At 46.0% G+C, this 25,957-nt stretch overlaps 1 protein-coding gene and 1 long non-coding RNA gene across 4 annotated transcripts; one reads left to right on the forward strand and one right to left on the reverse strand.

Annotated features, from left to right (window-relative positions):
• The first annotated feature begins 3,138 nt into the window (after nt 1-3,138).
• LOC125526040 lies at nt 3,139-8,389 on the forward strand. 3 transcript variants are annotated; one of them, XR_007291528.1, is made up of 4 exons: nt 3,140-3,625; nt 3,710-5,301; nt 5,525-5,588; nt 5,736-8,389. It is a non-coding gene; the product is annotated as an uncharacterized LOC125526040 (long non-coding RNA). The 3 variants fall into 3 exon arrangements; XR_007291527.1 differs by having other exon boundaries at nt 3,139-3,648; nt 3,710-5,588; XR_007291526.1 differs by having other exon boundaries at nt 3,141-3,625; nt 3,710-5,588.
• An 827-nt stretch (nt 8,390-9,216) lies between these two features.
• On the reverse strand, nt 9,217-25,022 carry LOC125526039 (RNA-binding protein 42-like). Its single transcript, XM_048691065.1, has 6 exons — nt 24,496-25,022; nt 24,311-24,408; nt 11,639-11,735; nt 11,444-11,529; nt 11,261-11,358; nt 9,217-9,626 (listed from the first exon to the last, which is right to left on the reverse strand). Exons 1-5 carry the CDS (start codon nt 24,860-24,862, stop codon nt 11,305-11,307), a joined length of 702 nt encoding a protein of 233 aa, XP_048547022.1. The 5' UTR covers nt 24,863-25,022; the 3' UTR covers nt 9,217-9,626; nt 11,261-11,304.
• Nucleotides 25,023-25,957: the final 935 nt, after the last annotated feature.

Consider the following 25,957-nt stretch of genomic DNA (forward strand, 5'->3'; position numbering starts at 1 on the left):
GCGCATCACTCCAGCAACCGTCCCACTACACCAATCCGCGGCACTGTGTCTTCTGCCAAGGCACATGTTCCCGAGCCCTGCTCGTCCACCACAAACCCCGCGCAATGCATGCGGCGCGAGTGGTGGAAACGGCAGATGCGGTGGGTGAACAAAAGGTAAATTGGCAATTATCCCGGCTCACGCGCGGGTGCCCTAATGGCACCCCATGGGCACGAGCGCCCCTGGTTTTTTTGGTACGAATGGTCCATGTCGCCCAAACACCAAAGATGCCAGGATAGGACTGGGGGTTGGCCTGAGTCCGGATTAATGAAGCAAAGAAGGTCTCAAAACACAACATAGTTTTCGGCAAGATCAATGCGTAAGTCTGTGCATTATTAGGCCTAGCCCAACAATGCTCGGCAGCACGTATGGTCCAGGCTCGGGGGCTCCTGTCGGTGCAACAAATAAGGGCGTTTATTGCCCTGACTCATGCACAGACACATCGCAGTTCCCCCTACGAGCTTCAAGTCCCACACAGCAATTAAGCTAGAGAAGCCGCTCTTCGTGAGATAAAGGAGCGCGTTAAGAAGACCAAGTCAACAACTAATCTAAAAATTCTCAGAGAAGTCTCCCTTGCCAACCAGACGAGGCCGGCAGGGTCGAAACTACGGCTAGGATCGAGACCGAGCCACGCCGGCAAGGTCTCCGGGACTGCCAAGGCCAAGGCCAAGGCCAAGCCTCAAGATGAAGGCCCGCCAAGCTCTGTGTCGACAAGCCACCGCCAGTTGCTACCGCTCCACCTCACCGAGTCGCCAGTCGCTAATCGGTGCGGTGTCGAGCCCCCAAGCAGCTAGGTGGATCCTGTCGGGAACATGGCAGCATGCTGGGGGGAAGATTACCTTTATTGACACCTGCCCCAGAGGCCTGTCAAGTGAATATGAGGTGGTTAAGCAAGCGGTGGAAGGACCTTGCTGTGGTTGCCTCTCCACGCGACACCTAAGGTAGCATTTATGGCATTTTGTCCTAAACTGTCAGAGTTAGGTATGATAGCGCTGTTTACTATCTAATCATCGTATAATGACTGTTTTGCCACTATGGTCACTCCTTAAGCTATAAAAGGAGGCCCGAGGCAACCTAGCAAAGGATTCGAACTTTTGATCCCCTAGCACTTGTACGCGCGTAGCTGCACTCCCCGAGCACCCTTGCCGGTCTAGAGCTCTCCACGTCTTCGTGCTCCCACCGATCAATACACCAAAGCAGGAGTAGGGTGTTACGCTGCAAAGCGGCCTGAACCTGGGTAAAAAAGAGCCTCCTCGCCACGCTGCTCCTGTTGCCTCTGCTCTTTGTGCAATGCGATCACCCCCCCCCAAAACAAAGGGGCCCATGGCCCCATAGGTGATCGTGATCATTCACCACGACACCTGGTCCTGACTTCTGACTGGAAGTACTCTGCAAACTTTGCATTTGTGTTGCACTACACAGGTTGCATCAAGCTAGTGTTTGCCAAGTTGGCATGGAGCTCCCCCCAAAGTGCCAACTCTTTGACTAGCTGGTTGAGCAGGGAGATGCCACACCGCCGACAACCTTATTCGTCGAGGCTACACTAGCAACCCCACTTGACAACTCCACGAAATCCTCGATGCACCTCTTTGCTTCATGTCCATTTGCGTAGAATCTTTGGCGCCTCTCATCCTCAACAAGCGTGGTCGTGCTCCCTCACCCTTTCTATTTAAGCTGAGCATAAAACCTGATACCCGGATCCCGAACCTGAATAATACGACCCCGGACCCAGACCCGAATAACCCGAGCACTAAATTAGGTAGCAGTATTGAAAACCCAAATTTTATTGGGGAAATTCGGGTTTAGATCCACGGTACCCGATTACCCAAATATCCCAAACTAACCATCATGCCCAGTAAAAAACGCAAAGGCCCAAAATAGCCACAACCCAACCCAAATTCCTCGCTAAACCCGATTTCATTGTGTTCTTGTTCCATTGCCTTCGACCGACATGTTCTTGAGCCTCGATCCCTAGCTCCCAGCCGCCACACCACGTTACCATCGCCGTGCCACCTAGCTCCCGATACCGGTCGTCACTCTCTACTCCCCGCCATAGACTCACGCCGCGCCTCCCAACGCCTGATAACAGCATCCGCCCTTCGCCACTGTCGCACGGCAACACCGCCTGCTGCCCTACATCGGGAGGCCACCGCCCTCAAAGTCATAGGGCCCGGCGCGGCCAGTCGACACTAGTTTCATGTAGGCCCCAGCGCCGCCACCAGATCCTACTCACCGCGCCATCCACGAGGACGAGGTCTCCATCGAGGAGACGACAACGAGAAGTCTCCATCTTGCCCAATGCGACATGATGCGAGATAGATGTTCTTCAGTTCCATGTCTCCGTTCTCTTCACCATGATTTATTCCGGGCAATCAGGATTACCCGAATCAGAACCTGGATTTTTAACAAAAGTTAAATTTTAGGTGTCATTTCTAAAAACCCAAAATTTCTAAAACCCGAATTACCCAATCAGAATTTTTGGGTAAACCCCAACGCCCAGCCTGACCTATCATCGATTAGGCTTCCCTCGTCTTATGGTCTCAACGCTCCTTGACTGACCTGCCATCGATTAGGCTTCCAGAGAATGCGAAAAGTTGACCAGTGTTGGGACCACACTCCAGCTGCATCACGATCGTCTTGCACGCTCTTCAACTTGCACGGGTAGAAAGCGTGTTCAGGCTCCGGTCACTTACCCACTTGAGCCGAACTAATTCTAACCTATAAGGATGCTAGCCGACCCTCCTCCACGGAGCTCCTTCCGTGCGCATCGTTCGTGGCCATCGAATGGGCTTTGACTTCCTATACTGACAATTGGATCGGTTGACCGTGTGGTATAAAGATGCTAGCCGACCCTCCTCCACGGAGCTCCTCCCGTGCGCATCGTTCGAGGCCATCGGATGGTCTTTGACTTCCTATACTGACCATTGGATCGGTTGACCGCGTGGTAATAAACGTGACCGGTGATTGTTTTTCACATCTGGATGACTTGTGGCCCTTGTTGGGAAAGGTTCGGCTGGTCCTTCGCGGGTGAATTGGATGGCCGGTGAAAATCAACCTGTCCGGTTGTGGTTGAGGAAAGGCGGAAGCAACGGACGTGCGACCATGTCGAGCTTCTTGTCTTCTTGCACGCGCGCCCTAAGATTCTTTTCCCCCCAATCCCCGCGGCCGTCTCCCTCCCACATCCTTCCTCCTCCTTCCTTCCTCGCTCGTCAGCCGCCACAGCCGCCGCACTCCTCCTCCATCTCTTTCCTCCTGCATCCTCCCGCGTGGGACGCCGCTAGGCTCCTCCCTCTCTCCTCCCAGCCTGACGCAGGCGGATCCATGAGTAGCAGAGAGGAGGAAGGGAGGTAGAGGAACGACGGGGAAGGGGATGGGCAGGAGCTTCATGCCCTGAATCCAGTCGCCCCGGGCCGTGCCTACATGAGCAGCGCCGCGGCTCGATGCTTCCCCGCCCGACGAGGACGGAAAGCTAGGTGTTGACAATGGCAGCCCCAGGCCATCCGATCTGTCACCGCCGCCATTCTTTTGGTCGAGGCCGCCGTCGTCCACGTGCTCCTCCTCACCCCCACGGCTGCACGCTGGCGAGGTCAGCCTCCCCTCCAAGCGCGGGTACTTCCCCGCTCCTTTCCGTGCTCTCTCTCTTCCCCTGATATATCTCTCTCTTGTACAGGGAAGCAAATTTATTCAATTCCCAGTCTAGATTTAATGAAGAAAACTGCGGTTCATACAACGCCAATGGATATGGATCCATCTTGCTGCGCTGGATGAAGGGCTGGATATGGATCCATCTTGCTAATTGGGAAGAAAACTGCAGTTCATACAATGCTAATTATGGATATGGATCCATCTAATACAGTTCTTCACAAAGCCCAAGAATCGCAAGGTCATGTACATGTAACAATGCAGGCCTAGAATTAGTCATGTATCCAAATTGTTCAGTTCCAGTTCAGTTATGAGCTAACAAGATCACCTTAATGTGCAAGGTTCAATTGCTTTCGGGGTCGTACTTTTCCTGGTCCTTATTGGCTGGCTTGTCTTCGGCATGATGGCGGAGTCGTATGGCTTTGCCCTGCTATTCTGGTTATCCTCTATTGTGCATTAATATGATCATTTGATGTCTGTTTTTCAGTGTGCATTAAGAAATGGTAGAAACTTTTGGGTATTGTATTTGACTGGTACTGAATTTCCTCACAGCAGCTTCTGGCCTGCTGCTGTTGTTTACCTGCAAAAAAAACCCCACCATCGGTTGGATTTTCCAGCACCCTTATGTGATATCGGTAAGATCATACTTGGGGCTTTGCTGTTGCTGAGCTTCCTAAATTTTCTTCGAGTCCAACCCAGTCTGGTCGCCACTTTATTTACATGGTCTTGTTCTTGCTAGGGATTGTTTTTATCAAGATTGATGAACTATATGACTGGATCCCAGCCCCCATTGTTCTTACTGCTGTTACCTACTTCTGTAATTAACCTTTACTGAGTACTGTTAGGTCTTTAGCATAGCACTCTAAATATTTAAGCTAATAAGGATACCATTAGATGACTGACCCTGTAATTAACCTTATTCAGTTTATGAACATATATGTACGCTACAGAGCATGAAATTGGGAAAATACAAATATGATTGGTGGTTGGTTCACCATTTAAAAATTTGATCTACCAATTGTGTCTCAGTGATTTCTACTTGAGCTAAAACCACACCAATAATTTTGGAACGAGGGAGTACTTATTTGTTGTTGTGTATTTGATGGTTTGATAAAAATATCATGAAGGTTAAATCGGGCGTGGTTTTGATATATTTTTGTTACAAGATATTACATCGGCTTTCTGGTTTGGAAATACTTATAATCGTTTTCTTCTAACTGCATGTGAGCCCACACTTTTGTAGATTACTTAGGATAGAGATGATATGAATGTGTGCAACAAAATTCTTTACTCGGGAATGGCTTGGTAGGTCTCTCGACTATTCGGTTTCATCCGTAGGATTAAAATTTCTTCAACTTGCTCTCCTCCCACCTTCAATTTCTTTAAAACCGTTGTATTGACAAGTAGAAACAGTAGCTTGTTTGAATTATGTAAAGTTCATCCATGTAACAGTTGCCTCTTAAAGACTGCTGACAAAGTGCAAATTTGATATAATTTTGCTGATGACGCAAATTGATCGTACACTGAAACCGAAGCCTTTGGAAATTGAAACACAAACCTTACTTAAGAGCAGGCAGAGGCGCAGAGCCAACGGCATGCTCTTGGATCAATATTCTACAGGTTAAACAACATTCATATGTTCTAGCATCTTTAGATTTACATTTTCTTTTTAACAGTCTAATTACTCCATGTAAAAACTGCATCCATTTTGGTATGTGATACTGCAAGTGTAAATTAAGAAAGTAGCCTTTACGGTCTAGCTTCAGCATCTGTAAATCATGAATATGTACATACTACATAAAAATGGAGCATCCTTACTCGATTGCGTTCTTCTGTTTTACAGGTGACGTTGTTGCCTGCTCTTCTAAACTGCCGCTTGTTTATCGTTTGCTGTTTTGTGTATCAAGGTTTGTGCTTTCTCTTTAAGCTATATTTTCTTTTGATTATTGTTTTTGTCTGTAGTTTTTTTTTCTTCTCTATGGCAATGTATTTGGATCATGTTTCTCTGTGAAGCTTAGCATATTGGTTGTCTGGCTTGATCTTTTTACTAGCAGGAGGGTAACTACTGGAAGCAGTTGGCAAGACAAGCAGTCAATGGATCTCAAAGCGTTGATCCTGAAGGAAGGTAACTACTCAAAGGTATGCACATATTCATGTTGGAGAAGTTAAGTTTGCAAGGATCTGCTGTTGGAGGGCATGGTATGTGCTCTCAAGAAGTTCTTTATGATCCGGTGACATCTTTTGGCCTATTGAGGAACTGGACATGATTTATATAGCGAAGTTAAGTGTATGGATGACAACTTCCTCTCATACCTCTTTTGGCCTATTGAGGAGCTGGACATGATTTATATAGCGAAGTGTATGGATGACAACTTCCTCTCATACATGTTATCTGTATATTTTATATACATGGCTTTTGTGTTCTGTCATGTGTGTTCCTGCTGCAGACTTTTGTAGGAAATTCACCATGGGAATTTAAATAATGGTTCCCTGCCCATCAGTTTACTTTCTTGCATTTTATAGGCCACACTTTTCCTATTTTGTTAAAGAAGTGAACTCATTCCTAAACTTCCACCGTATATACATCAACGCTGGGATACTGTACCAACCCAGCAATACTAAAAAGCTATGAATTGTGTGTCAGTGTAGTACTATGTCCCACTGATGATGCTTCTCTGTAACATGTTTATCTATTTGATTGCATGCCTTGAAGTAGTAGTATATTGAGCACCCTGAGATAATCATCGAGAAGTTTGGTGGAATTTTAAATGATTTATTAAGCGACCTTTATGATTGACCATTGTACGAGAGCATGTTTTAGTACTACTTGAGCGAGTTAGAATGTATATATTTTCAACTAAGACCAATTTTTTCGAAAGGCAAAATAATTTCTGCATGATCACATATCATGATTATCTCCATGAAGAATGCTTTAGACAGTACAATAACGAAAATAAGCATTTTTGGCCTTCGAAACATATACTGTTCTTGGGACATCTGATTGGACCTTTCTATGTAGAAAATGAGAAGTGCTAAGTGTACAGAAATCCGCACGTCATATTTCTTACATGCGTGATTTATCATCTACGATCCTCTTTTATATTGCTTACTTGCGTGATTTGTCTGATTGCCAGTAGAAATGTTTATGTTAGCATGTCAGTTTGCTAACTTAATACCTTCCATCTTATACATCGATAATGCTTTGAAGACACCGACAAGAATAACTAAATTAAATTGTGCCTGAACATGTCAATTGCAATGACAGGTTCTCACCTTTCAACGAAGGATCTCATTATAAATCCTAATTTTGGATGTCTAGGTGGTTGGCTGATGGAGAGTGTTGCACTGCAGCTTATTTAATGATCAGTAGTGCAGCTCACGATTTGATTTAATTAGCGTTTTCGTAGTGAAAATATGAAGACAAATTTTCTAAACAACTTTAGGATATCTTCGAAAGAATGTGCTAGATTTGGGTCCTATTATATTTTCTCAATTCCTATGTCATCTCTCACATGGCTATGTGGTCTCCCCGGTTTTGTCTTTACATTATATCTATGTTGTACTACTGCTACCTCCCGCGCTACAGAAAGTATTTTTTATATCAGCTTTGCTCTCGTGTGTGCAAGGATTCCATTCAGGTACGAAAAACACCACCCCTCATGAAGTTACTTCTTTTCAGAGAGAGAATGATCATTGGTTTTTATATGGATTCAGTGCACATAAATAATTAGCTCGCATTTTAAGTTTGGTTTTAGAATTAGCTTTCCAGTTCTGTACATGTTTTCCTCGCTGATGATGGATTTCTTCTTCTAAGATGAATTGGTAACTTTAGCACCAAATATGAAGTTATTTGGACAAAGAAAATCTTCCTTCCTCTTTGCTATTTTCTCTCTTTAGTGTTGCTTTTTTAGAACACTCTTTAGTGTTGCTTTGATGTTCCTTTGTCACAGTTCGATATTCTGCCTTGTGTGGCCTGTGTCTTGGTTTACAGCTCCATATGGCTACCTATGTATATATACGTAGGTTTTGTTTGAACTGTACTCAAACCATGCAGATGTTTCCACATTCTTGCCTTCATCTTTTTAACTCGTGACATTGTTAGATAGTTGAATATCATTGGCCTCTGTCAGCATTCTATTTTTGCAGTTTGAAATGAGTATTGGTCCATTGATATTAAACTTCACAATAGGTGGTGGCATCTCCAGGAAAAAGTAGTGACAGATATGCTGGACATTTCTTTTCTGCTGTCCTCAACACATTTTTTAGTAACGGAGAGGATTACTCACCTTTGGTGCCGCAGGCGTTCAAGACCTAGCAGGGCTGGGCCAACCGGCCCTTCGTGTTTGAAGATCCCTGACACCCCATGCTACCAGCCGGGCATCTTCTTCCTGAGCCATGTCCGGAACCAGACCAGCAGGGGCAACATGAGCGAGTACTCGAGGCATGTCGTCAGGTCGGAGGGGTACAACCAGGCCAGCTGCCGTGTGTGTCCACGGTTCATACAGTCAAGGTGTTCGCTCATCTCCCAAGATGAGCCAGAACGAGCATTACAAGATGAACCCCCCATATTTTTCATTCCTTGATAAATGGTGTTGTATGTTGGTTAAGGACTGTTTTTCTTCTCCAATTATGAAACCTCAAACAACAGCAAGATATAACATTTTTGTTTGTTTTGCAATCAAAGCTTCCATCGAACAATTTATTAGAATTATGCTCCATCTTATTCAGAAATTGTGGCTATTTTGTATATTTATACAAGATAGTAGCGAGTTGGCCTCTCGGTCTTATTTCTTTATACATTTTGACTCATACGCACAGCCAACGTGTCTGATTTGGATGAATTTCTCTATCCTGTTTTATGTTGTGATATCTTTGATTTTTTGTCTCTCTTCCAGATTTACATAGAGATGCCTCGGTCAGTATTTAAGAATTTTGTGTTCTTTTCGATTGATGGCCTTTAAGTACCTTTTAGTTTTAGAATGATTCTGAAACGAGGTCACTTCCTACTTATCTTGATCTTCACGTCTGGTGGTAGGATGCTAGGTCAAGAATGCAGGGTGAGCAAAAGAAAAAGGAATACTCTGAACGCTTTTATCTCTGGTCATTTGGAGCATAATGGAGGGAGCAAGACAGCAGGCTTTGACAGTTTGCATATGGATTCAGCGGGATATACAACCTGTGTGTGTGTGTGTGTGTTCAGACATATATTTAGTTTTAGATGACTCTATACTATCAAGTTAAAATGTGTATATTCATCTTATTGTACACAACAATTCATAGTGTTTGCTATTAGAGGGTATTAAATCCTGGATCTTTTTTTTCATTGCGGACATGGCTTTAGCGTGCCTCTGCACCATTTGGCGCAATGGGTCCACTAGTTGTATTGATTGACAAAAAAATTCTTATTTTTCCTGTTGCCCCTTGGGCTCTTGACCTGTACTCCCTTGTATATGGGATGAAAGCAGTACTAACTGAATTTCGTCAATAAAAAAATTAGCCATTGCAGGCCATGGGTGGGCTATTCATGCGAGGATATACCAAGACTGCCACTATCAGCATCAGATACTCCCTCCGTCACATAATGTAAGACGTTTTTTAACACCAGTGTAGTGTCAAAAGGTATCTCATATTATGGGTCAGAGGGAGTATAATCTTATATTCCACATTTGCTTGGTTGATCAAAGGTTCGAATTTACAGGTCTGAAAATTCTTCCAAAAAAGGAACAGAGCCTAACCTCTATGTTGCAATACAATGACATCGTTACAACGAAACAAGCTGATTATAAATACTAGTTGTAACTCTTGCAAATGTAAAAATATGCCTGTCACCCAGATGGAACATTGCTTAGTAAGCGTTACAATTCAATAGGTATAGTATCATCCTTGCACGCATTGACCGGTGCCCAGCCACTGTACTTTTCAGATGTCCTTTATCCAAAGGAGCACTGCATGAAACAAACCATCCATCAATCTTTTGCAGAGGCAAGGCAGGTTTTGCAATAAAGTGTTAAGTATAGAAAAGAAAGAGCCAAGGCACCACAAGTCCACAACTCTTACCACAATAAAGTTCACTAAAGTTAACACGTCATGGTGCTCGTGCAAGTTAAAGGGCCACCAATATAAACATGTAGGAATCCGAGTGAAGACACTCACAAAATCAGGGGCAGGGATAGGCTTCAAGGACAGGGATTATGATCTAGTGTCTAGCATGCGCACATTTATGGCGATGGGAGGCCAAGGGGATGTTCAATGCAAGCTAGCTAAATGAGGAAGTAAAAGAAACATAAGCAACCTCACAATTGAACACTCTCAAGTCTGCTCTATAGGATCAGATAGACGGTGCACTGTGCTGATTGCCACAGTTCTCCGTATTGCGTAACCGACACTGATTGAAATTTTTGGTTGATTATATACCCTATATGTTATGGCAGCATCACACCAAGCATGGTTGGCACTATTCAAGTGGTTCCAATCACAAGATCAAAAGTCAAGCAATTGCACCTGCAGATAGTCAGATGGTGGGTCTTCTCCTACTTGAGTTGCAACAATCTAAAGTTCACAAAACTGACCGCAGGCTGATATCTCTCCACTTTGTGTTACTTTTGAAAAGACGGGCATTGTCAACGCCAGGTTGTAAAGAGAAACAAGGCGTGTCAATTCTACCGACCCAATACTATGTTCAGGAGCTGCATCAATCTAAGTGGGATTTTGTAATAGGCCGAGCATTATTCACTAGGAGTAGGTGGAGTGGAATACAAAAGGTAACCTAATAGAGTTAAATAATACCCAGAGAAGAAAGAGACTTGTGAGCTTTGTTCCACCCCTAGGGTTAGAGCTTCTGAGCCACTCTAGGATTGGGGGAGTTCCTCCACCATTGTTCATATAACCACTTTTGTTTGCAAGAACCAAAGTGTGGCAATGTGAACCAAGCATGTAGGTCTTTCATCAGAGGCTATCACATTGGTGTGCGTTGTTGGAACACATCCATCAAGCAACTAGGGGTACAAATTTAAAGTTATGAAGATATTAGTTATCATTCCAAATAGATGAATCATAGCCTTAAGAAAAAGAAAATGGAAAATAAGTCAAAACAAGTTTATTTGAATACATTGGAAACCAACCAGTAACAACCCGAAATAAGCTATAAGCAAGGACTTGACATAATAAGAAAAAATATCAACCAAGTCCTGGATACTGCTTCCACTGCTTCTTTATTTTTATTTATTTAAAACAGGCCTTCCACAAAGTCACCAGAAACAACTACATGGTAGAACAATGTTTCTTTATTCCACAACTTCTCTCCATGGAATCATATGGGCAAATGATAAACCTGAAATGACACAAGGTCGGTGCTATGTACTCCCTTCGATCCAAAATAAATGCTGTGGTTTTTGTTCAAATTTAAACCAAGACCATGACACTTATTTTGGATCGGCGGGAGTATATCTTTAATTTTTTGTGCAAATTATGAACATATAGAATGGCTCAGTGCACTAAAAACATGCTGTGTCACTGTACTTCCAGGGCCCATGTGATTATTTAAAATTAAAACTATCATGTAATCTCAAAAGGAACTTACAGTCTTGTTCTACAGGGCTCAGCCCGGTACAACCCAATAGAGCTTTACTTGTGAAGAATACCCTTCTTTTGTGTTTTAGGTTTCTTCTGAATATGATTCTGAAAGATGGGAAATATGAAGAAAAAAATTAGAGCGGACAAGAAGACACGCGGACTTGGCTAAAGAAGGAAACATGGTATAAACCTTTTGTCTTTGTAGAGCCTCGACATCTGTCCTCTCCTTCCAATTGCTCTTCCGCAATTTAATAGGGCGATTCCCAACATACTTTCCTGAGAAAAGTGAGTTCCAAACAAAATAAGTACAAGTATATAACAGTAAACCAGATCATATTGATAAGTGACAGCAAGTGAATCAATAGAGCTCATTGGAAATGCTAACCATTCATTTCTTTTATTGCTGCAGCAAGGTCTGTAGGGTTTGAAAAACTGACGAATCCATAACCTTTTGTTTTGCCAGTCCTCTTATCTCTAACAACCTATAAGAAAGGGTGGTCATATACATCAGGTGCAAGCCAGATTTTGCAGATAGGAAAAAGCACACCGCAGCTACGTGTAACTCAATATCTTGGTCAGCCATAAACAGATCATGAAAGTTTAGTCTGTTTAGATAGTCCAACTAAACTACCAAAGCCTTATAGCTATATAGGTGAGGACCATGTTGTACGAAATCCATGAAACTGTGTAGCTTAGCCTAATAAATGAATACACACGCGCGCGCGCATACACCTAGGAGTACATACTCCCACCACCAAACTGCCCTCGCCAACGCAATACCGGGTGGCCCCATGCATGCCCGTTTAGCCTTCTGTTTTAAATAAACTACATAATTAACCACAGTCCAAGTCCCCTTTGCATGGATAAGGCTTACTTCCAAAACTGGTCTCGTGATAGTAGGGATTCTTATTGTGCATTGTTTGCCAAAATTAATACCAGGCAAGGCGGTTACTCGTCCGACGGTGCTCATCAAGACGATCTCCATCGGCATCATGAGACCCGGCAGTGTGCACCTCATCCCGCGGCCATCAGCGTGTCTAGGTGGGATGGTACCTGCGGCGACAACAAATGTCTTGGATGGCAAATTGCAAACGAAAGCTGCTGCTAGAGACGTGAGAAATATTCTTGCCCTTAATTCCAATTGAGTAGGTTGGATGCATGAGGTATTCTTGCTAATTCGCTGCATTCATCTACTACTTATCCCGCTCGATACAGATCAGAGTCAAGAAATCGTGCGGTCGGGCTGCTCAATAGCATTTAGCATACATGAGAAGGCTCCACGAGAAGTCCTGCAGCGTCTCGACAAGAAGGCTCCACGACGATGACGGCATGCGGCTAGTGATGGGCGATGAGGACAACATGAGGGCAACGACGGTTGTACGATGATGATGGACATGATCCACGTGGCTGCACACCGATGGTGATGGATGCAGGGCCATCTCTAGAAATCTGAGGCCCCGGTGCGAAATGTAAAATTAGGCCCTTAAATTTGAATATTTTTATACAACTAAAGTATATTTTTACTTAACTATATAACCTAGTGTCACTTCGTACTCCCTCCGTCCCAAATTACTTGTCGCTCAAATGGACGTATCTAATACAATTTCGGTTCTAGATGCATCCATTTGAGCGACAAGTAATTTGGGACGGAGGGAGTACTATTTATAAATATATCATGAATTAATGCAAAATAGTTTGTTTTTACTTAACTATATAACCTAGTGTTACTTCGTACTTTGTTTTTGCCACTCTAGTTTTTGCCCACTTTGCTTGTGCCACTCTAGAATTTGACATCTCACTTTTGCCACTCTTAGCTTTTGAAAATACATCACAAATGCCATTCAGTGGCAAAAACGATAATTTTTCATTTCACTTTTGCCACTCTTAGGTTTTGCAATGTATCACAATTGCCACTCTGAAAATTTTGCTTTTGCCACTGAACGGCAAAATTGATATATTGTCAAAAGCTAAGAGTGGCAAAAGTGAAATGTTAAATTCTAGAGTGGCATAAGCAAAGTGGGCAAAAGCTAGAGTGGCAAAAACAAAGTTTTCCCTTCAAGTATTTACAGGAGCATAGTATAGAAAGTTACCTAGAATTGGTGCCAGGCTTGAGGCGGCAAACCAGGCGCAGATGGGCTAACAAGTTTTGGATAGCGTTGTTCTGAGCTGGACCCGCTAGCGCAAGAGGTGGGCGTCTATTCCAAGCCTGCAGCGTGCAGCAGCCTATCTTCAGATCCAGCAGGGCAGCGCCGTTGCCACCGGCAAAGTTGAAGACACCATCACTGGAAGAAGACTACAACTCCAACAACATGACACACGACGCCAGCAGCCAGATTTCACGGCAAGGCAGTGAGATCTTTTCTTCTCTAGCATCAACGCCGGCCTCGGCATCGATGGCTGCCGCAGGGGTCCCTAGATCCTACCGCTTCCATTGCTCCGGTCACCGCCGCGCAGGAGATGTATTATTGACCGACTCGATGCGGGGTTGATTGGTTTTCGAGGTGGCGCGGAGTGAATTGGGTGAAATCTTGATTAGGGCAGAGCAACGCTTTCCCTTCCGGCCTAGACTCAACCTAGAAATGGGTGCATGCGTTCAGGGTGCTTGGGGCGTGGAGCGACTCAGGTCAGACATACGAACCAGGCGGTTCATCAGTTTTTCTTTTTTTGCGGTGCTCCGATTTTCTCTTCGATCGGGGGCCCCTCGATTTTGGGGGCCCTGTTCGGTCGCTCACCTCACACGCCCTCATCGACGGGCCTGGATGGATGCATTTTGCATGGGATGGCAGCCAAGTCTTGAACATGGAGCGCTGACGGGTGGCCATGCATGCAACGTAGCGCTCCACGTTCCTTTGGATCTCATATGCACAGGAGAGGCTTAATGGCACAAAGATGATAGCAAGATGATTGCACGCTAAATGTAGCTATGCGGAGTAAGCGTATCACTAAGGTGCACAATGAGCGTGGCCTGACAATTTTCAACTCGCTAGTCAATCGACGCCAAGATGGAAGCTCAAATGGAGGAGCTCAAAGCCCTCATCAAGACCGCCAAGAGATCTTCCTCATCTTCGAGAAGACGCTCAAGTACACATGCTTCCGGCCTATCATCTCCAGCAAGGTCACATCGGCATCGACACCATCAACGACAAGAACGTGAAGGTCAAGAGCTCAACACCAACCACCGCTCTACGACTTCACCATCTACCTTGGCATCTTCGCCAAGCGACTTCAAGGCATCTTTGCCTCTGGACATGTGGCATCTTCGCCGACAAGCACCTCAAGATTACGCTCAAGTGAAGCTCCCCAAGCTCAAGTCCGCGACTTCCACGAGCTAGACCTCAACACCGACCAGATCCATCCGTACGAGGCTTGTTAGAATCCCCTTCCTGCCCGTTAGTTCCTTTCTCTGATCCCCTCTTGATGCGGAGCATCCTATGGACATCACCATGTCAAGAGTCCGTTTGGCAAGTGACACACGCGACATCTACTTCACACACATAAAGGTGAATCATCCACGTATTCACTTGACCCCTTTCAGGATGGTATACTACTTGACACTCCTCTCGTGTGCATGCATAGGTATTACCGGAGCTTCACCATCAACAAGGAGTGCGAGTGCATGTGTATGCTTACACCATCCGCGAGGGAAGCATGGAAGAGAAGACAGAAGAAACGAGAAGATGGAGCGGCTGCCAGAGACAGGCCGGACATCCGGGTCCCCTCCCGGATCATCCAGGCTTCGGCCGAATCATCTGGACGAGCTCCCGGATCATCCGGCTAACTGCGTCCGAAGACACCCGAAGGCTTCCACCCAAAGCCGGATCATCCGGGACTCCGTCCGGATCATCCGGCCTTACCTGTGCGCAATGCGGCCCAAGTGGCCTTGTATCCCCTCCTCACTTACCCCTTCGTGGCTAGGACTATAAATAGACCTCCCCTTCCTCATTTCTAGGGTTAGTAAAGTTATAGCTCGTTCTAGTTGAGGTTTGCTCCTTACCTCTACTCCTCTTGAGAGAGAGGGACACTCCCATGGAGTTCAAGGCCTCCATGTGAGAAGATCCCGAGGGATTCAAGACCCCCATGCGGGAAGGATCTACCTATATCATCAAGACCTCATCTCCTCTTGGATTTGGGACGAACTCTACCTTGTATCTTTCCCTTTGATTGTTCATGTACCTTGTGGATCTTGTGTGTTTGATTGTCTACTGGATGTGTGATTGGACCTGTTCTTGAGTGTTCCTCTTGTGATTTCCCCCTCTTGTTCCTCCTCGTAGCACCCTCCAATTCGTGAACATCAAGACAAATCGGGTACTTTGGCCCGTACCCTTCATCATCTTGGTATCATGAGCCACGTTGACACGAATTTGGAGCCCCCCCCCCATGTTCTAGCCTAATTTTGTTTGACTTCGTCGCAATTTGAAAATCCCCACCAAATTTTTTGCACTTTGTTGGTTCTTGTGAGATTTTGTTGTGTTTGATCCACGATTTTGTTGTTTGGCAAGTCGATCTTGGCTTTCCCCACCTCCCCACCACAAAATTCCTCCAAAATTTTTCTTTTCCCGTCAATTTTGACCCCCTGAAATCAAAAATTTCCGCCCAAATCGCGTCCCCGAGAGGAAATCCCGAGCAGTTTGACCTGCCCGGATCATCCGGACATCCTCCCAATCAGCTGGCCCCTTTCCCGGACGTCCGGCTAACCCACGCACCCAAACATCAACACCCGAGTTGACAAACCCGGATCATTCGGACCTACTCCTAGATGTCCGGCTACCCCTGAAACTGACACGACTGAATTCTTGTTTCGGTCATAACTAATTCATCCAGAGTCCAATTTTGACGTTCTTTAGCTCGTTTTGTAGCTATTGACATCCCACAAAAATACTTCCATCACCATTTGACTCCATCAATTTTTGTGTATTTTGGCATCTTTGCATAGGCCATCCACCAAACTTCCGCACCACAACCCAAAACTTCCGCAACCTAACCCATTTCGATCCCCATTGCATTTGTGGTTGCTTGAGTTGTGATTCGAGTCTTCTATGGTGTTTCGGCTACTTAGGGACGGCTACTTCTTCACAACCACCACCATACCATTCCACCAACTTTCCCCAATTTTGTTTGAGATTTTGAGTTGCGATTTTCCGTTTTCTAAGGTGTTTCGGCTAATTAGGAACGGTTTCTTCCTCCGCCACTCATCATCGCCACGGACTCAACAACGACCACTTCACCTTTTGACACCGCAACCGTAAGCAAGGACGGTAACCTCGACAACACCATTGTACATTTCCTTGCCATTGCATTGATAGCCCCGAGCCTATTGCGTACCTTTCCCATCGAGACTAGCGAGTTGAAAATTGTCGGGGCACGCTCATTGTGCATCTTAGTGATACACTTACTCCGCATAGCTACCTTTAGTGTGCAATCATCTTGCTATCATCTTTGTGCCATTAAGTGTCTCCCACGCATATCTAACATACTTGTCTCATATCTTGGCTCGAGCATCAAGCATAGTGGCAAAGCATACAAAAAAAGACGAAAAAGCTTTTAAGCAAAAGAGGAGATACAAAAGAGCATGTAAGCAATAGAACTAGCATTGAGCCATTTTGCATGGTACATCATATTGGATCATACATGCATAGCATACTTGGGACTGAAGACGGCATGTTTACTCTCATAGGTTGGTGCACAAGCGTATCTAGCCCATTTGAGCAATCAAGCTATTGTCTCTCTAGTATCCGTGCAACACGAGCTTTTGCGTGGTTACACATTTTGTGCTCATTCCTTGGTTGTGCGAATCCCACTTATCTATCAGTGTGTGTTCCTTGTGCCACAATATAGCTATTGATCTATTTGCTTTATTGCGATTTTGTGAATCTTCCTCGACCTTATTGATATCATTGACTAACACTTGCTTGAATTTTGTGCCACTTGTCCTAACAAAGCCACTCAATAAGCTTTATTTTGTAGGTGTGAGTGAACAAGTCATGTACCAATTTGACTATTCTCTCAATTCACATTGAGTGACACGGGATACATCCTCAACTTTGGGAAAAGGTATCTTGGTATTGTTTATCTCATTTCCTACTTACCTTTGCTCGAGTCTTGTGATGGATAGGCAAGCACATCTACTTCGGTCTACAACCACAGCGACGAGTTCGATGCCACGAAAAACTTCATTGACGCCAAGATGGATGCTCAAAGCCCTCATCAAGACCGCCAAGAGATCTTCCTCATCTTCAAGAAGACGCTCAAGTACACATGCTTCCGGCCTATCATCTCCGACAAGGTCACATCGGCATCGACACCATCAACGACAAGAACGTGAAGGTCAAGAGCTCAACACCAACCACCGCTCTACGACTTCACCATCTACCTTGCATCTTCGCCAAGTGACTTCAAGGCATCTTTGCCTTTGGACATGCGGCATCTTCGCCAATAAGCACCTCAAGATTACTCTCAAGTGAAGCTCCCCAAGCTCGAGTGCACGACTTCCACGAGCTACTACGACCTCGACACCGTCCATATCCATCCGTATGTTGCTTGTTTGAATCCCCTTCCTGCCCAATAGTTCCATTCTCTGATCCCCTCTTGATGCGAAGCATCCTACGGACATCACCATGTCAAGAGTCCGTTTGGCAAGTGACACGTGCGACATCTACTTCAAATACATAAAGGTGAATCGTCTCCTTTACACGTGTTCACTTACCCCTTCGAGCATGGCATACTACTTGACACTCCTCTCGTGTGCATGCATAGGTATTATCGGAGCTTCACCATCGACGAGGAGTGCGAGCGCATGTGTACGCTTACACCATCTGTGAGGGAAGCATGGAAGAGAAGACGGAAGGAAGGAGAAGACGGAGCGGCTGCTAGAGATAGGCTGGACATTCGGGTCCCCTCCCGGATCATTCGGGCTTCAGCCGAATCATTTGGACGTGCTCCCGAATCATCCGGCTAACTGCGTCCGAAGACACCCGAAGGCTTCCACCCAAAGCCGGATCATCCGGGACTCCGTCTCGATCATCCGAAAGATGCCCGGATCATTCGGCCTTGCCTGTGCGCAATGCGGCCCAAGTGGCCTTGTATCCCCTCCTCACTTACCCCTTTGTGGCTAGGACTATAAATAGACCTCCCCCTCCTCATTTCTAGGGTTAGCAAAGTTACAGCTCATTCTAGTTGAGGTTTGCTCCTTACCTCTACTCCTCTTGAGAGAGAGACACTCCCATGGAGTTCAAGGCCTCCATGTGAGAAGATCCCGAGGGATTCAAGACCCCCATGCGGGAAGGATCTACCTATATCATCAAGACCTCATCTCCTCTTGGATTTGGGATGAACTCTACCTTGTATCTTTCCCTTTGATTATTCATGTACCTTGTGGATCTTATGTGTTTGATTGTCTACTGGATGTGTGATTGGACTTGTTCTTGAGTGTTCCTCTTGTGATTTCCCCCTCTTGTTCCTCGTGTTCTTCGAGTTCCTCCTCATAGTGTGACGCCCCAAGACCGACGCTCCAGAAGACTTCCATATTTTTGTGACCTCCGTGTGTTTCATTTGTGCTTGCTCTATTTATTTTTGCATTGCATCATGTCATCATGCCATCATGTCTTTTAATTTTGTAAAACTCAACTAAATAAATTGCATAGATCTTCGGTCCATTTAAACCGAGGGAATTCACATGGTGATTCTCTTTATAACATACCCTCTCGATATTTAGAGAGCTATAATAAATATTCCATTCTTTTGGACTTAACCATAACACACGTGCAAAAATAATTCCCATGCCTATTCCACTTCAAGTTTGACCTTCAAATCTTGTCCACAATTCTTTATCTCTTTTATTATCGAGGCTCCTCTAAAAAACCGAACAATTTTGTACCTTCTTTTTACCAAGTCCTAGTTCAAACCCATTTGAATTAAATTCAAATGAGTTTGAATTTACATCTTTCAATCATGGCCTTTTCTATTTTCTAGGAACAAACTCATTTTTATGAGTCTGGGAAACTTAACCGCATGTCCAAATTCTTCCTCTAACCTTCTCTTCTCTCTTTTCCTTTCTCTTAATTCTCTGTTAATGAAAAGAGAAGGAAATAGGGGAGAGGGAGAAGAGAGTCCAGCCCAGCTGGGCCTCTCACCGACCCAACCTTCCCCACAACCCATCAGCCAGCTAGGCCTCCCAGCTACTGCACCTAGGCCCATTTGCCCCTAGGCCCAACCGGCGCCCTTCCTAACCCTAGCCGCCAGGGAGCCCGATTCCTCTCTCTCGATCTCACCTTCTCCCTCCAGGCAGCGCTGCCACACCCGTCATCCCTCTCCCTCGATCCCCATCTCTCCTTCTCTCGCTCGTCTCCCCAGCCTCTCCTGCCTGATCCCCATCGACACTCTCTCCCTCTCATCCTCCCACACCGCCGCCACTTCATGCCCGCGCAGCCAGTGCCAGGGGTAGGCGCCGCGTTCGATCCACAATGCCTGCGCCTCCTCCTTTCTCTTCTGCCACCATGACGCACCCGCGCCACCGGGCTCCTCCCCTCAAACCCTGACCTCGGCCTTCGGCCATGGCACCGCGCCGACAACCACCAGCAGGATGCCGCCCTGCGTGCATTTTGCCCCTTCGGAACGGCAAGGTGGGTCTCTACCGTTGACGAGGTTCCGATAAGACCGTCAAGTGAACGACTACTTCCACGACGATACGAGAACAACTACCGTCGACGTGCATTTTGCCAAGTACCACTACCGTCGACCCTCGAAGACTCCGTGAACGCCGAGTTCCTCGCCGTGACCCCGAACATCTACGAAAACTTGTGCGACTAAGAACGTGAACGACTACCGTCGACCCCGAGTGACTCGGATTCGTCAAGTCCCTCTACGAAACGTGTATCACTACTTCCATTACCGACGCCGTGTACCACTACTTCCACTACGACCGTCCCGAGAACGCCTACTTCCTCTACATTGCACCGAACCCGAACCGTCCCGTTTGCACGCTTCGAAGGTATAACCCCGAGACGACGCCCATGATTGAATGCATGTGAGTCGTATGAGATGAACCCCGCGTTTGCACCGTGTCCGAAATTGTCGCTTGCATGTTCCTCCTTGTTGCCATGCCGTCCACCCGTGGGAACCCGGTAACCGGGATCACCCCACCATCTTTTGCACGCTCCCGCCACACTTCCTTTGCATCGGTATCTCCATGAGCTACCGGAACCGATATGTTGTCGTGGCATCATTTTCGGATTAGTTGTCGTGGCCCCCTTTTCCTTCCGCCATGGCGACAAATGCTTCATAACATGCTCATGTCAACATTTTCTTAAAATTGCATAAAACTTGTATATGTCATCTGCATCATGATAACAACATTTAAAATGTTTAAAATTGTTGTTTGCATTAAATTGCTAAATATGCATATGGGGATTTTCCGGAATTGTTGTTTGTTGTTCCGGCCTCATTTAAAATGCCTAAATAGCTAGTTTACTTATGCCTCACCTCTTGCCATGTTTAACCAACATGTAACATTGTTGAGTACATAAACAAGAGGAAACTAAATAACCGATTGTGGTGTTTCGTCAATATGCAACTCGTTGCATATTGAACTTCACTTAATTTGTAGTGTTGTTTGTGCACTTTGCCATGCCATGCTTATTTAAACCGGACATGCATCATCCTTGGTTGTGCATCATGCCATGCTTGTGATGGTTGTTTACCATGTTGTTTGCTTCTTTCCGGTTGCGCTTCGCCTTGATAGTTCCGGTTACGTTGCGTTTGTGAGGATTCGCGCGACTACGTCCGTTTGTCTTCTTCATGGACTCGTTCTTCTTCCTTGCGGGATCTCAGGCAAGATGACCATACCCTCGATATCACTTTTATCTTTGCTTGCTAGTTGTTCGTTCTATCGCTATGTCGCGCTACCTACCACTTGTTTATCATGCCTCCCATATTGCCATGTCAAGCCTCTCACCCACCTTCCTAGCAAACCGTTGTTTGGCTAAGTTACCGCTTTTGCTCAGCCCCTCTTATAGCATTGCTAGTTGCAGGTGCCGTGCAGGTTGTTCCCTGTTGGAACATGGATATGTTGGGATATCACTATATCTATTGTTTAATTAATGCATCTATATACTTGGTAAAGGGTGGAAGGCTCGTCCTTATGCCTGGTGTTTTGTTCCACTCTTACCGTCCTAGTTTCCGTCATACTGGTGTTATGTTCCTTGATTTTGCGTCCCTAACACAATGAGGGCTATGGGACCCTCTTGACAGTTTGCTTTGAATAAAACTCCTCCAGCAAGGCCCAACCTTGGTTTTACATTTGCCTAACAACCTATAACTTTCCCTTGGGGTTGCAAACCCGAGGGTCATCTTTATTTTAACCCCCCCCCCCACCAGTGCTCCTCTGAGTGTTGGTCCGAAACGAGCAGCCTGCGGGGCCACCTCGGGGAAACTTGAGGGCTGGTTTTACTCGTAGCCTGACCTATCCGGTGTGCCCTGAGAACGAGATATGTGCAGCTCCTATCGGGATTTGTCGGCACATTCGGGCAGTCTTGCTGGTTTAGTTTTACCATTGTCGAAATGTCTTGTGCATCGGGATTCCGAGCCTGATCGGGTGTCCCGCGATGAAGGATTGTCTCCACGGATCATGAGCTTGTGATGGGCTAAGTTGGGACACCCCTGCAGGGTATAAACTTTCAAGAGCCGTGCCCGCGGTTATGTGGCAGATGGGAATTTGTTAATATCTGGTTGTAGAGAACTTGACGCTTAACTTAATTAAAATGAATCAACCGTGTGCGTAGCCGTGATGGTCTCTTTTCGGCGGAGTCCGGGAAGTGAACACGGTCTTGTGTTATGTTTGAACGTAAGTAGTTTCAGGATCACTTCTAGCTTCACGACCGTTGCGTAGCTTCTCACCTTACTCTTATTTGCGTGTGTTAGCCACCATATTTGCTTAGCGCTTCTGCAGCTCCACCTCATTATCGTATCCTACCCATAAGCTTAAATGGTCTTGATCTCGCAGGTGTGAGATTGATGAGTCCTCGCAACTCACAAATACTTCCAAACAGTTGCAGGTGCCGATGATACCAGTGCAGGTGACGCAACCAAGCTCAAGTGGGAGCTCGATGAAGATCTTGGTCGTTGTTATGTGTCTTTTTCCGGTTGATCAGTAGTGGTGCCCAGTTGGGACGTTCGGGGATCTAGCATTTGGGTTGTCTTCTTTTATTTTGGTTCCATAGTTGGACCTTGATTGTACTCTGGATGATGTATGTTTAACTTGTTATTTGTGTGAAGTGGCGATTGTAAGCCAACTCTTTATCCCTTTCTTATTCAGTACATGGGATTGTGTGAAGATTACCCCTCTTGCGACAAAACCACGATGCGGTTATGCCTCTAAGTCGTGCCTCGACACGTGGGAGATATAGCCGCATCGTGGGCGTTACACATAGCCCCCTCCAATTCGTGAATATCGGGACAAATCAGTGTACTTTGGCATGTACTCTACATCACCTCTCGTCTTTGGTTATTTACTCACGATTGCAGTTGATTGCAGCCGATTCCATGGGTGCGGCGGCGCTAGCGGGGATGGACGAGCTGAGCATGCCACAGCATGCATTGGGGGTCCTAGAGGCACCACACAACGTCGTTGAAGGCCACCGGCGGACGACGGGAGGAGCGGCGCATAAGGGGCGGTGCAGAGCAGCGAATACTATGGAGGTTCACTGGAGAGGAAGCACTGAAGGCGGCAACCGGCGGTGGGTTTGTGGCTGTTTTTTAACAGCGATACTTCATTTTTGTAAGTGTCTAATTGAGCCTGACTTGTTCCATGTCTACGGATTGTCTCATTCCATGTCTTGACATGCTTTTGCTACTTATGATTCACGTTCATGTTATTTACTTGTCAAGTATGAGTATGTCTTGTGAGTACGAAAGTTCTCATCGGGGATTCCAATCCTAATATCTTTGCAGGTGAGTCCAGCATACGTGAGTACTTTGATTCCGGTCACGTAGGCGACGCCTAGTTGTTAGGTCACTCGGTTCGTTAGCTCAATCCGGGTTGTTACTTTTGGGCGGGGTGGCATGGCTGTCATCCCATGTTTATGCTTTTATCATTGCCTTGTTATTATGACCGGCCTTAAAGCCGTTTGTTTGTAATTATCTACCTCTCATGTATTGCCCTTTGGATCCCAAATGTGAAGTCAAACGATAAGGGGTGATCGCTCGTCCAATCTTGCCTGAATTGGCCTCTTTGGATTACAGGAATTTGAAAACGTAGGAGCAGGAAAAACGCAGGATTGAGATGTCATGTACCATGGAATCCTACAGGATTTCAAAACATAAGAATACTGAAGCATGTACCTTTGGTGGAGGACAGTAAACGAAGACTGGAATTTCAGATGATTTGAGGAAACAGGGTAGAGAGAGATCGAGTGAAAGTGCATTGGACTTCGCAAAGGAAAAATGAGGTTTGAGCTCATGTTAAGATTCGTATGTAATGGGAGGCATAGGAATGGAATTTAGTAGTCACAATCCTATGATCCAAAGGGCTTTCATAGGGGGGGGGGGGGAATCCTTAGGATTCAATCCTCCAATGTTCCCATGAAAATTGTACAATCCAAAGAGGCCCTTTTAAATTATGTGAACCAATGTGGTCACTGGTGCATCAGAAATAATGTTCAACTTTTGCTATCTTGATTTATATTATCTAACTTATGCATCTAGCTAAATTCATTCCTAGGAAGTGTAAATTTTGGGTTGTACACTAGTCCAGATTATTTTTTGTTGAGGACATATCTTTAGTTGGTGCAGAAGTGAAAGAGAAGCCGTTCAAGTACCCTCTCTAGTCTCAAAACCTTGTTACCAGGGATAAGTAGATTCAGAACTTTTACACTTGACCAAAATATCATTTTAGATATTTGAAACACATATAAATTATTTTGTCAAGCAAAATACTGTCATGATATTAAACCTCTGTGTTATTTAGAAATGTAGTATTGTAACAGAAACTTGTGAATAAATTGAGACTGCGACACTGAACAGTGGAGAAATAATAAGAATTTAGTGGACGCGAGGAAGTTGTTACCTTTGCCATATTGAAGGAGGGGAACCGCGAAAAGGCTTTTGAGAGAACATCGTCATTAACTTCGTTACCTAGATCTCCACAAAACAACCTGTAGTCATCTGTAAAAAAATCGAACAGAATGAGCAATTGGGGAAAGTAAATTTATGGATGAACTGTAAACTGAAAGAGTATGAGAGAGGATATACTTTCGGGCCACTCGGTGAGGGTAGGATCCTCCCAGGACTGTCCGGCTGCACGACGAGGTATTGTCTTCTTCTTGGCGGCAGCGTCGGAGGAGGAGGCGGAGGCCCTGGCAGCAGAGGGGTCGAGGACGTCGCTGGTGGCGAGGGCGGCCTTGACGCTCTCGAGCGCCTCGGGGGTGATGGTCTGCGCGTCCCGCTGGAAGAGCTGCTGCGCTTGCTGCAGCTGCTGGTACTGGTAGGTCGCCACCGGCTGCTGCTGCTGCAGGTGGAAAGGGAGCGGGAAATAGCTGCCCCCCGCCGGAAGCGCGGATGACGAAGAACCGGGAGGTGGAGGAGGAGGAGGATTAGGGTTCCGAGGATCCGACGACATCTGCTCCAATCCAATCACCCCACAAAAAAAAATTCCTCGCTTTGAGAGAGGAGGCTAGGGTTAGGGGTTCCTTCCTTCCCTGCCGATGCAATCGAAAGGAAACTAGGATTGGATCCTCTCTTTTTTTTTCGCCCCCACTTTACCAGTCCGTTGAGATAGCAATGAACTGCTTGGGCGCTCTTTTCTCAAAAAAAAAAGAAAAAAAACCTGGTTGGGCGTTCATTTCTCTTCTCTATTATTAAAGGGGATTGAACGTCGTGATGGTTCGACCTTCCCTCGTGATTTGACCACCTCGTTCGATCTCCCGCCTTGTACAACAACCATCGCTCGGTGTCCCACACGGCCACACAAAATCCAGCCCGCAAGCCCATGTACCATCGATACTGCATTGGACGTGGCCCACCCCGTGTTGGACGTGGCCCGGAAACCAGCCCACACTTCCTCCCATCCCAGACCGAATACAGAGAGAGAGAGAGATTGTCGCTGACACGCACTCACGTCTCTGTCTCCCCCAACTCCCAACTCACTCCCGATCCCGACCCCATCTTTCTCCAGGAAAAGTCGTCGCTGCCGCCGGTTGTGCTCGTCGCCCCGCCACCTTTCCATCCGCTGCCATGCGCCTTTCTGGATCAAGGTGAGGGATGCCTCCCGTCCCGTGCGCCCGCCTTGGAAGGGAGGGAGAGAGAAAGACAGAGATAAGAAAGAGGGAGGGGCGGACAGCGGCGACGTTGGCCTAATCGCCGACAGAGGAAGATGAGGTTGTGGTTCCAAAGCGTGACGGGTCGGCGCTGCTGATTCACGGCTGTCGACTTCCTTGTTTGCTTCTGGCTGCGGGCGCGGCGCACCTTGCCTTCATGTCACCAAGAAGGTCTACAGTCCATCATCATCCGACGTAAAACTTCAGGGCGGCCACCAGAAAGATCATGATATGCCGCCATTATGCAGGAGCTCTCGGTTATGGTGAGACAGAAACTCCAGAATACTTACACTTATAGCTATATTGTGTCTCTTTTTTTCTTCCAGGCTTCATATTCATTGGTTTATATGATTTCTTAGGTTAGGATAATTTTTTTTGGATAATCCTGGTCTGAAACC

This window comes from Triticum urartu, chromosome 7 (assembly GCF_003073215.2).
Source record: "Triticum urartu cultivar G1812 chromosome 7, Tu2.1, whole genome shotgun sequence".
In the NCBI taxonomy this organism is placed as follows: Eukaryota; Viridiplantae; Streptophyta; class Magnoliopsida; order Poales; family Poaceae; genus Triticum; species Triticum urartu.